We start from the raw sequence: 12857 nt of genomic DNA, 5'->3' as shown, positions 1-12857 counted from the left end.
CTCCAGATGTAAAAGAGCCTTTTTGGTGTAACAATTCTGGCGCAGCCAGCCAGGAGATCTGGCTGACCTGCTGGCCATCTGGGTCGTCCCCAGCGGGCCAAGGAGAGCGCTCCAGGTTGTTTGAACCTGCCTTGGGGCCAGGAGAGGCGAAGGGCAGAGGGCACAGCAGTTTCAACCGGAGCTCCAATAGTGAAACCAGAGAAGCCAACACCTTAAGGAGGAACGGAAAGCTGTTGGTGACTGTGTGTGGTCGTGAGAGTCAGGAGACCTACTGAAGCCCGGTAAGATCTGCTTGCAGAATCGGGGGTAAGGGCTTCACAAGGGCCCGTGAGACGAGAGCCTGTTGAAAAGCCCAGGGAACTGACCTATAGCAGGCAGTTGAAAAACCCAAGATGGGAACAGGGGCGTCTCAAGAGGAAAAGCTGCAGAATCCGTTGGGATGTTTTTTGAGAAATTTTAAAGATTTTAAAAATACATATGGTAAAGGTACTATGACCAAATGGGGTTTGATTACATTTTGTAATAGTGAATGGAGCACGTGGGGCTTGGGGTGGCCTCAGGGTGGAACTTGGGATAAACGAATCATAGGAGCTGTGCATGCAAAAGTCACAAAAGAGGAGAGATGGGATCAATTTCCCTACATTGATGTATGGCAGGATTTGGTAGAACCTGGATAAAAAAAATGCAAAGGTGCTTGTTGTAAAGCCATGATAGCCCTAACCGTGGCAGTTAAAAAGTCCAAGCCAAAGCTTAAATCAGAGGTTTTAAGTCAGCCAGAAGAGGATCTTTCAGTGGATGTATTGCCTACTGCTCTGCCTCCATATAACCCCCCTCAGAGGACCCCTTCGGGAAGTGGAGATGGCATATTAGCCTCACCAAAACAAACATCAACTCCCTCCCCCTCCCCTATGGTAGCTGAATGCATTAAGCAGCTAGAGACTCAAAAACGGAGACTTTTAGCAGCTCAAAATCAACAACAGTTGACACAATTACAAAGCCAAATTAGTGAAATGCAAACCAGTCTGCGAGAGGAGATGGGACAGGAATTAGCCTCATGTGTGGGTGAAATACCTGAACAGCTCACCCTCAGTCCTATATGGGCAGGGGTGACTACTAGGGCACGGGCAGCAAGAAGACAAGAGAGGGAAAGAGAAGACATGGCTGATCTGACATGCCCTATGAGAGAGGTGGCAAATCCTAATGCCCCTGCCATAGCCCCAAGATCATATGTATACACCCCTTTCTCCACCTCAGATTTGTTTAACTGGAAAAATCAGACCCCAACCCTGAGGGAAGACTCAACCAGAATGCAGGATTTGTTCCAATCAATATTTTTAAGACACAACCCTACGTGGGCTGATGTCCAGACTTTACTCCAAACACTTTTAAGCCCAGAAGAACACACAATGGTAATAAGCCAGGCTAGACGGCAGGCAGAGATAGATGCAGCCCAGCAGAATGGAGTCCCAGTGGCACAGAGCTTTCCAGATGTAGACCCTGGGTGGAATTGCCGAACAGGAACCCCCCAGCCCCTTGAAAATTATAGGTGCCTGATACTTCATGGGCTTCAACACGCTGTTCCATGAACCTGCAATTTGAGTAAGATTTATGAGATTCGACAGGGTGCAGGGGAGGATCCAGCAGCATTTTTGCAAAAGTTACAAAAGGCGTTTCGGCAGTATAGCACCATGGATCCAGACAGCCTCGATAACCTTCGTCTCCTTAACACTATGTACGTTGCACAGTCAGCCCCAGATATTAGAAGGAAGCTACAGAAGCTTGAGGGGGGCCCAGCAATGCCTATAGCCCAACTGGTGGAAATCGCCTTTAAGGTGTATGTGAATAGAGACCAAGCAGAGAAAAAGGAGGGGGAGAAACATTGGAGAAAAAATTGCGCCATCCTAGCAGCAGCAATGGCCACTGAATAGAGAGGGAATACTCAAAGAGGGCCCAGACGTAAGTTGGAGAGAGATGAATGTGCAAGATGTCATGAAAAGGGCCACTGGGCAAAGGACTGTCCCCAAAATAGAGAAGGGCGCCAAGAGTGAACAGCAGGCCCCCGTCAGCCTAAAAAGCAGGAGCCTGGAGCCCACCAACTTGAAAGTGAAATTCGCCAACTTGAAAGGGAAATGATGGGGCATGAGGAAGACTCAGAATGAAAGTGGTCGGGCCTGTCCCCCAAGAGGCTAGAGGAGCCAGTAGTGCCTCTTAGAGTTAGGGGACAAAAGTACAATGCCCTTATTGACACCGGGGCAACATATTCTATTTTGCCAGGGGCACAGCCTGACCAAATAAGCCCCCACGTTAAGAAGGTGGAAGGCATTGATGGAATAAAGCAAAGTCTTCACTTCACATGGCCTCAGTTGGTCAAGATTGGAGATGGACATATACAACATGAATTTCTGGTATCCCCAAATTGCCCTGTTGCCTTACTGGGCAGAGACATTTTAACAAAACTGCAAGCTTCCATTTCCTTTGAAGGGAACCGGATGAGAGTTACTATTCCTAAATGTTGTAGCTCTTCATATCAGATGGCCCTGAGGGGGGTGATGCAACGTAAACCTGCCCCAGCCTTGGAATGGGAGACAGAGGCAGAGGGCATTCCGGATATAGTATGGGCACACAAGGATAATCCAGCCAGGGCTTTAGAAGCAGAACCTGTAAAAGTCACCTTAAAACCTGGAGCAAAGCCCCAACCAGTGAAACAATACCCCCTCAGGCGCGAGGTTCAAGAAGGTCTCCAACCCCTTATTCAACAGTTCCTGAGGGATGGCTGGCTACGTGAGACATCTTCACCCCACAATACACCCATAATGGGGGTCCCAAGGCAGACCAGGGGTCTATCATTTAGTGCAAGACCTCAGAATTGTTAACTCCAAAGTGGCCGGATACCACCCTGTAGTTCCAAATCCACACACCATTCTGACACAAATCCCTTCCACAGCCTCCCATTTCACTGTTTTGGATTTAAAGGATGCGTTTTTCTCGATTCCCCTCCACAAGGACAGTCAGAATTTGTTTGCTTTTGAATGGGAGAACCCCCAAACAGGTAGAATTTGTCAATACACTTGGGAAGTTATGCCCCAAGGATTTTTGGGGTCACCCTCAGAATTCACAAAGGCCCTGCAAAAGGACCTGGAAGAATGGAGAGAAAGTAACCCCCAAACCCTGATTTTGGTTTATGTGGATGATATCTTGGCCCGTGGGAAGAACCAGGGGCCCTGCCTAGAAGCTACTAGGTCTCTTCTGAAGGAATTGGCTAAAAAGGGATATAAAGTGTCTAAGGACAAGGTGCAGTGGTGTCAGGAAGAAGTCACGTTTCTGGGATACCAAATCAAGAAAGGCAAAAGGGCCTTGGGCCCTGAACGAAGGGAAGCAATATCCGGTATGCCAAGCCCCAGAACTCCAAAAGAACTGAGAGCCTTTTTGGGACTAGTGGGGTTCTGCAGGCAATGGATCCCTGAGTTTGGAGTAAAAGCGGCTGTTTTGTATGAGTCCCTAACAAAGGAGGGGCTAAAGGATTGGAAATGGACTAAATTAATGGAAAAAGCATTTAGGGAGTTGAAACAAGCCTTAAGCAACCCTCCTGTGCTGGCCCTACCAGATGGACAGAAGCCATACAGGCTGTATGTGAGCGAAAACAAGGGAGTAGCTTCAGGAGTCCTGACGCAGAAGTGGGGAGATAAATGGCGACCCATAGGATACTATTCTAAAGTATTGGATCCTGTTGCCAAAGGGTGGCCCACCTGCTTGAGAGCGGTAGCGGCAGCAGCGTGCTTGTTGCAAAAGGCTGAGAAAATTGTCATGGGGGCACAGCTAGAAATAACAGGCCCACATGATGTAGCCAGAATATTGGGAACAAAGGAGGATAAAGTTTTCAATCCATCAAGACAGTCTTCCTATGAGAATTTGCTAACTGGACATAATAATCTGACCCTGTCAGTTTGCAATACCTTGAACCCAGCTACCTTAATCCCTGAACCAGGGGAGTTGTTACACGATTGCCTGGAAGTTCTGGATCAGGATACCTCCATAAGGCTAGGGCTGAGAGACCTACCGATAGAAGGGGCAGATAATGTCTTTGTAGATGGGTCCAGCCGAATAGTGGAAGGCAAGCGTTGTACAGAAGCTGCAGTTGTCAAAGGCAAAGAGATCTTATGGAAACAAGCACTTTCTCCTAGATGGTCAGCACAGCAGGCAGAATTGTGCGCTGCAACTAAGGCTTTGGATTTATATACAGATAAAGAGATCAATTTATACACTGATTCTAAATATGTTTTTGGAACAACACATGCTTTTGGGGCATTATGGAAGGAAAGAGGATTTTTAGGAAGTAATGGACAACCTATTCAGAATGGCAGTGAAATTATTAAAGCATTCCTGTCCGCATTATTAAAGCCCAGGAAAGTGGCTGTCATACATGTTCCAACACATGGCAAGTGCAAAGACCCCATCTTGCACGCAGGCAACCGTTTGGCAGATCAAGCCTCAAAAGAAGCAGCGTTAGAGACAGGAGAGCAAGAGAGAGAGGGAGTGTTAATTCCATCACTTGACTTATCCTGCTATCAGGCAATATATTCACCAGAAGAAGTCCAGAGAGCCCAAGAGGCAAATGCTAAACTTCTCCCAGGAGGATGATGGCAAGTACCAGGAGGGCAGATTATTATTCCCCGCCCTCTGTTAAGAAATGTAGTTCTCAATGTGCACAAAGCCACGCATTTGGGAGGAAGTGCCTTGGGAGATTTGATGATTCGTTATATCATTGCACCAGGACTGTATGTAGAGACTCAAAGGGCAGCCAGCCAATGTCCTACTTGTGCAGCCATTAATGCAGCAGGGCCCAAGCCCCCAGCACCCATGGGAGGTCGCCCTTGGGCTTTCTATCCCTTCCAGCGTATTCAAATAGACTTTGCTGAACTTCCAAGGACCATGGGGTGGCACTATTTGTTAATTATTGTGGACCAACTCACTGGATGGGTGGAAGCTTTTCCTTGTCATGCAACAGCGCAAACTGTGGCAAAGATTTTATTAAAGGAGATAATACCACGTTTCTTGTTGCCAGAATGCATTGAATCAGACCAAGGGCCACATTTTGTTTCCAAGGTTGTTCAACAAGTAAGTGACTTTTTAGGAATCCAGTGGAAACTACACACTCCATGGAGACCACAATCATCTGGACAAGTTGAACGCTCGGTTAGAACCACAAAACAGACTTTGACCAAGATTTGCAGAGAAACCAAATTGAAGTGGCCAGAGGCACTACCAATTGCATTAACCAGAATTCGTTGTAGTCCCAAGGGAGAGACTAAATTGACACCATATGAGGTTTTGTATGGCAGACCACCACGGTTGGGGCAGGGAAAAAGTAGTTCTGTAAATACATTGTTAGGTGACAATGCTGTTGTTGAATATGTAACTGCCCTGCAGTCTGTTTTACATGATCTCCACGGGTACACAAGAGAGTTCCAAAGATTGCCATTGGAGGGACCAATCCATTCCTATAAGCCTGGAGATTGGGTTCGAATTCGGAAGTTGCAGCAGGAACCTCTTAAAGACAAGTGGAGAGAGCCAAAACAGGTCCTGTTGACAACCCATACAGCGGTCAAGATCCAAGGAACATCCAAGTGGATCCACGTCAGCAGACTCAAGGCAGCATCTGTTGATGTGAGAGCGTTGTTGCGTGACAGCGCATGTTACTTTGGAGTTAAGTTGATCAAGAAACTTCACAGAGGCTTGAGAAAGTTTTAAGAGTCTTTACTTAGACATTAAGGCCAAAGGCTTTTAAAGTAGATACATGTAGAGTTCCCCCCCCTTCAAGATAGAACTAGGTAGAACTGCTTGCTTCAAAGACACACACAGAAGAAGGAAGAACTAACAGCAGGCTGTCACAACTTTCCCAGCTGTTATCTCCCGTTACCATGACAACCTGTCTGGCCTTGGATGTCTGCTCTCTCAGGCCAGGCATAGCTGATAACACAGCTCCATTCCCATACATCTTGAAACATTTCAGACTTGATGAAAAAACACATTGGTAGTATGGCCTAGTAAGCCAACAGCATCACCACCAGTGGAGCCAGGGAAGGAGGTAGCCAAGGACCTCCCAACAGCTGAGGGACAGGAGAAGGGTCCTGAAGACAAGTGGCTGTCAGAGATTGAGATTCTAGCCTCCCAAAAGAGGGAAATGATTAAGTTTCAACCCCCTAATGCTTTTGAGGGGGGACTGTAATGAAAGAAGGCATAGTTTGGGAACTATAGTATGTGCAGTGTTAATTTGACACAGTACAAAATGTGTTAACCTGATCTAACATAGACTTAGGAAAACAAATCCTTAAAGTGCCTGTGAAGGCAGAATGTTCTGCTAAGCTTGTTCACCCCATGTAACAAGATACATTCAAGTAGATAGCGGCTGGGCTAGAATTTACTGCAATAGGGGGAGGCAAGAACAGCACGGATGAAGTAATCAAGGTCAGGGAGCTAGCTCAATGCAAGAACTTGCAAAGTTACAAACAGAAATGGGAGGGGCTATGTTAGGAGGGCTTGAAAACATATATCAAGTGCATCTTTGTAATCCCGCTTTAGACTGGTTTTCAGGCACGAGCCGAATATACCTAGTCTCCCTTTTGCAAAAGATATTAGGTAATCAATAAAGGTCTTGACTTATATTCTTTGGTTTCCCATCTGGTGTATTTTTGGAGTTTCCTCCAGATGTAAAAGAGCCTTTTTGGTGTAACAGAGGTATTACATCTGGATTCACGAGGACGTTTCTCTCATCAATCCATAGAATATCCATGGCTCTGTCCACACATGGAATCCTTGAACAACTACTAGAGCCCCAGGGTTTACTGATGATCCTGTTCTAGGTCCCCCTTTAGTTTTATTTTTCTGTCCCAGCACTCCAAGCATTACCAACTGGTTGGGTCTGGTCACCATTTTAATTTCACACAATGCTCCTGGTGTACTGTCTCTCTGGGGCATTGTGGGAAATTTACACAGTGACTAGGCCCAGCTGTCCAAGCGCTGCTTGGAGCTTTGCCCTAAGTGCCTGTTGACTCCAGGTAAGTCTACTAGGGTGAACTAACAAAGGAAGAGTGTCCCACCAACGAGTGTTTTAGAAAATAATGACAAAATGGTAGCTGACATGATATATCAGAAAACTGCCATTACTTCTCAAAACACCCTCAGCCTTTTAATGCCATTAAAGTTTAATTTTGCTTCATATTTCTTTAAGACGGAATGTGTTTCATAGAAACTGACTCAGGACAAAAAGTTAAATACAGCTTCTGTTTTGAAGAGGTGCAATTTGACCATGTTTTGTTCAACTCACTGACCAGAGTGGTTTGGCTTTATTTTATTATTATTTTTTATAACCACACCTTTTGAACAGATTATAGTTCTCCTTTCTCTCAGAAGCAAAAGGTGTGGAGACTTCTGAAAGAGATAATTAATCTCTACTGCTATCTATAGTTTCATAGTTAACACTAGGGGTATTCACACATTACTCTGTACCCAGGTAGAAGCTCCCTGTACCTGGGTACGGCTGCTTGTGAGAAAGAGTCTACACGTGGTGATTTCAAAAATCACCACGTGTACAGGCATCCTGAAAAAAGACATCTTCTGCTCACGTGGTGATTCTCCCTGCATGCTGTATCCGTGGAGCTGATCGTGAGCAATTAGTTTTTCTCCCCGGGGACAGCCTGGGCCTTGTTCTAGCAGCAGCAGCAGCAGCCACTCAGAAATGGGCTGAAGAAAAACGTCAGTTGCTGGAGCCACGGAGCGGGAAAGAAGAATAAAGCTAAAATGGAGGCAAGTGCAAGGAAGAGGAAAGGGAGACCAGCCTGAAGCAACGAATGAGCTTGAGGGAAGAAAAGAGGCAAAAAATGGGGGGGGGGGGAGAAAGAGGCAAAAAACGGGAGGGGGAGAAAGAGGCAAAAAATGGGGGGGAGAGAGCGTTGAAGGACTCACTGCAATTTTAAAAAAGTCTACTCAGAAGTAAGTCCCATTGAGTGCAATGCTTCTGTGTGCTGGCAGTGATTGAGTTTGAGGAAAGGAAGGAGAAAAAAATGGGGGAGAGGGAAAGCTTTGGAGAATTCACATTTGAATTTTAAAAAGGTCTACTCAGAAGTAAATCCCACTGAGTTCAGTGGGGCTTACTCCCAGGTAAGTGGAGTGGAGCTTCTTTGTGCTAGCAATGTGCTTTTGGGAAGGAAGGAGGGAAAATGTCTACTCAGAAGTAAATCCCACTGAGTTCAGTGGGGCTTACTCCCAGGTAAATGGAGTTAGGATTGCCTAAAAAAAGCAAGTGTTCTGTCAGAGAAGCTACAGCTAGGCAAGGACTTACATTGATGCAGGGGGTGTCAATAGAAGAGGCGAAAACAGCAGCAGACCATCCAGCCTCTCACCCTCCCTCTCTTTTTCTCTCTTCATTTCTTTATAAGTGGGATGATGGAAGCCAAAGTTAAGGCATATGATTTAAAGTGACGGGATGACGGCCAGTCACTGCCTCTCAGCCTCATTAAAACCCTATTCATAGGGTTGCCATAAGTCGGAATCGACTTGAAGGCAGTACACACACACACAATCTTTACAAAACAGCTTGGATATCTCTTAGTGGTGCTCCAGTTGTGGATTGCTCTTTTTCAGAAAGTTTTGTCTGGCATCTGCCTGTCGTTTTGATGCCTGGCAAAGGCCTTCTTATTTTCCCAAGCTTTTTTTAGATACTATTTTAATGCTCCTGACGGTTTTATACTGTTTTTGTGTGTTTTAGGTTATTTTTCTCTTTTGTATTTACACTTTAATTGACTTAATCTTTTTGGAAACCACCCTGGAAATTAAGTGAAGGGTGGTATAAAAATACTTATAATACATAATAAAATAAGCCTAGTATTATTATGTTACATAGTGGTGATAGAAGCACTGACGCTAGAGGAAGTGGCTTACCAAGGGAGTTCATGGCAGAGGTGAGATTTGAACCAGAGACTTCCTGATTTGTAGCTCAGCTACACTATGCTAGTTATCAAATGTTTCTAAATTGTGCCAATACTAAGAGGGGCTAGTGAAATAGCCACAGTACTTGGGTACTGCTTTTAGCGTCTTTGTTGCTATTTCACATTGTTTCTTAGGATTCACTTGTACATTTTATTTGTATGTTAGCAGTGGCCCCTTCTTTTAGAGTGATCTTCCTTTTGTAGAGTTTTATGTGTCTGTGATGTTTATAATGGTTCTATTTTTAGTATAGTATTTTTAGTATTCTACTGAGTGATTTTAATAAGTGTGACGACTGTTTGTTTGTACTTGCAATGGCCTATGGCCATGCAATAAAATTTACCAATACCAATACTACTTTTTGAAGTACCAAAGATTGCCTGATTCAGATGCCATGGCATACTATAATTCTCACAAAGGAGGGAGTGTGGGAACTGGAGCATGCAAAGGAAACGAGGCAAGTCCCAGACACAGCCCCAATAGCCAAACCAAACCATGAACTTCATTTCAGCACAGGTATCAGGTATTATGAAGTACTTCACAGGGTCTTTGTTCTAGTCAGCCAATCACCGGGCACAGAAGTGTCTGCTCATTTGAATATGTAGCCTTATATAAAAGTACAGATTCAATGAAGATTCAGGCATTTGCAGGCAGTCAGGCAGACAGGCAAACTTGGTGTATGAAACAAAATGGCTTCAAGGAGACCAATGCGCAGAAGACCACGATACAGGGTAAAGGCCAGACGAAGGCACACTGTTCGAAAGAGAACTATGAGATCTGTGAAAAGATACAGAAGGCAGAAACCACCAGTTAGAAGAATTGGCTCCAAGTTGCCAAAGAGGCTCCGGACTAGGAAGATCCGAATGACCAGAGATGCTTGGGGCATGTTGCACTCCTTTGTAGATGGTATCTACAGAAAAGTGTCTGGGGAAGCTGAATGCCTAAGGAGAAAGGACCGACGCCCCTCTATCATTTCCTCAGATGTGCAAAGTGCGTTGAGGCAAGTCATGCCAACGAAATACACCAGGCGAATTGCCTACAGCAAGACTCGTTAGAAAAAATATCCTTTCCCTTCTCTATGGCTGGTTTTAAGACAGAAGAGGAAGAGAAGGGAAAAGAACAGACACCAGCCTGAGAGAAATAACAATCTTCTGCCTGCCTAAAAAAAAGATCAAAAGGCCTTCAAACTGCCAAGGAATCCTGTAACCTACCACATTTTTTTTTAAACCAGCCTCACTACCAACTATTATTTGATGAAGAAGAACGTAGGAGAGACCGAACCCATCACCACAACAACATTGCCATCATAATAAAACCAACTTCTGTTAAGGTATTTTCTATTACGCATGGAAGCGACTATCAGACTATGACAGATAGATATCAGAAATACAGAGACTTTCCATCTTTGTGAATCTGAGTCACCAGAGAGAGAATACAGATCAACCATACTTGGAAATGGAAAGACTATGTGAGGTGTTTCCTGAAGGGATGTTTCCCTTGCAATAAAACAGGATTAGCAGGATTGTTCATTTCATGTCTCTTCTTTATGGCTCGCTTGCACTGGCTACCAATATGCTTCTGGGCCAGATTCAAAGTGTTGGTATTAACCTATAAAGCCTTATATGGCACGGGACCACGATACCTGTTGGAACGCCTCTCCCGATACGAACCGGCCCGTACACTACGTTCTGCTACGAAGGCCCTCCTCCGGGTTCCGACTCATAGAGAGGCCCGGAGGGTGGTGACAAGATCTAGGGCCTTCTCAGTGGTGGCCCCCAAACTGTGGAACAGTCTCCCTGAGGAGGTGCGCCTGGCGCCGACACTGATATCCTTTCGGCGCCAGGTTAAAACCTTCCTCTTTTCCAAAGCATTTTAACTTAAATTAACCTGATTTTCATATTTGTTGTATTGATTTTAGATTGTTCTTATTTTATATGTTCCTATTGTATTATATTATTTTATTGTATTCTTTGTGTTCACCGCCCAGAGAGCTATTGCTAGTCGGGCAGTATATGTCTAATAAATAATAATAATAATAATTTATAATGGGCCCTCTGTGTGTGTGTGTGTGTGTGTGTAAGTGTAAGTGTAAAATGGTTTCATGGAATTGTACCACCCCTGACTTTGATTCTCCAAATCATTTCACTGATACTTCTTGAGAGTAAGTCCTAATGAACTCATGGGGCTTACTTCTGATTAGATCTGCACAGGACTGCATTAGTACTTTGATATCTCCCCTCCCAGTCATTACACTTGCATTACATTTCTTGACTATAATGAGCTGGAGGAGCAATCTGCTGGCTTTGTAAAAGTGTTTTCTTTGTAAATATTCACTGCTGTTTACTATAGTGGTGGCCCCCAGTGAGAGGTGAAGGAGGAGGCCATTTTGAATTTTTCTAAATTGAAAAAGCATATCATAATAGAGATATCTGGGAAAACAAAATAGTGGCCACTCCAATTCTCTTTTATCCCACAAAAGAATTCCAACTCACCCCACAAAGCGGCTAATTTTGATGTGAGTGAATGGCTGTCAGTTGATCCAGCCTATCTCTGTTTCTGCTTTATAAAATCATAAAGGATGATAAGCCATCACTGATAAGACGTAATTCACACATTATTTCTGATCTTGAAAATAGCAAATTGATAACATGGTTGTATGAAACAGCTTTCAAATTTATTTCTCATGGACTGAGGGTTCTTAATGTGAATTCTGTGAAAATGAAAAGATTCTACTAAGGACCAACAGGCTTCATGTTAACATATGCTGAACGTTCCGTTTTTGTTATTCCTGTACGCAAATAAAAACTAGGAACAATGCAACAACTGAAGACTGTAATTGGAATCTTCAGTCTACAACAAACTGGGGAACTTTTTTGGCTTGGTGGGTCAGATCCTTATTGCACCCCACCTCCATGGGTTAACTTTGACAAGTGGATGGGATAACTCACATGTCAACATTATGATGTCACATAATTGACAGGTGAGTTGCCGTGGCCACCTGTCAAAGTCTGTTGCACAGAGCTTCATGAGCACCCAACAGCCACATGGTTATCAGACACATAGGAGCAGCACGGAGCTGATTCCATTGAAACCACTGCTAGCAGTGAGCGGATTCAGTGGAAATTGCTTGTTGTTACTGGAGCAAGGCGCGCTCACCAAACCAATCAGGTGGCCTTCCTCCAGCAAAGGAACAATTGGGAGCTCACTTTGAACTCCAGATTGTTCCTTTGTAGCCACATTAGTACGTGCCCTACACCTGATGTCACATATGTTGGAGGAAGAATGTTGGAATTGCTTTTTAATACATATATTTTTAAACAGTATGTTTTTAAACCCTTTTTAAAGATGTTTTTTAAGTTGTTTTGTTTTGGTGTATTTAAAGGTCTGTTTTTATGATGTTTTGATGTGTTTTTAGTGCTTTTGTTTGCCACCTTGGGCTCCTGCTGGAAGGAAGGGTGGGATATAAATAAAATAATAAATAAAATAAATAAATAAAATATGTAACGTCAGGCTAAACAGAGACGCCCGGCAAGCTAAATTTGGCCTGTGGGCCAGAGGTTTCCCACCCGACTTATAGCATATTATAGGCATACACACATTGCTATACAGGTAAGAAAACAATAGTTTGTGGCTGGGCTATATATAAATAATCGCTTCCTAAGGACAAAGCAATCTGAAAACTGGAGTCCAGCAAACATGCAAGTGACATTTCTTCCCATAAAATATATGGCCTAAATCAGCACTGAACTGTTTTCTCTCCGATCAAGTTACTGAGTTGCTTCCTAACTGATGCAGCTTTCCATGACGAACTGTAGGGGTGGATCCAAGAAAGATTCCCCAAGCAGGTTATTTGATTCCCAGGAGTTTAACATTTT

General features: G+C 44.2%; 1 protein-coding gene across 1 annotated transcript; it reads left to right on the top strand.

The window, feature by feature from the left end:
- The first annotated feature begins 9671 nt into the window (after positions 1–9671).
- LOC133365514 (uncharacterized) lies at positions 9672–10037 on the top strand. The gene has a single exon (XM_061587494.1). The coding sequence runs from the start codon at positions 9672–9674 to the stop codon at positions 10035–10037; it is 366 nt and encodes a 121-aa protein (XP_061443478.1).
- Positions 10038–12857: the final 2820 nt, after the last annotated feature.

Source organism: Rhineura floridana, chromosome 10 (assembly GCF_030035675.1).
Source record: "Rhineura floridana isolate rRhiFlo1 chromosome 10, rRhiFlo1.hap2, whole genome shotgun sequence".
NCBI classification, from domain to species: domain Eukaryota; kingdom Metazoa; phylum Chordata; class Lepidosauria; order Squamata; family Rhineuridae; genus Rhineura; species Rhineura floridana.
Note: the sequence above shows the minus strand (reverse complement) of the source record. Positions and strands in the feature narration are given on the sequence as shown.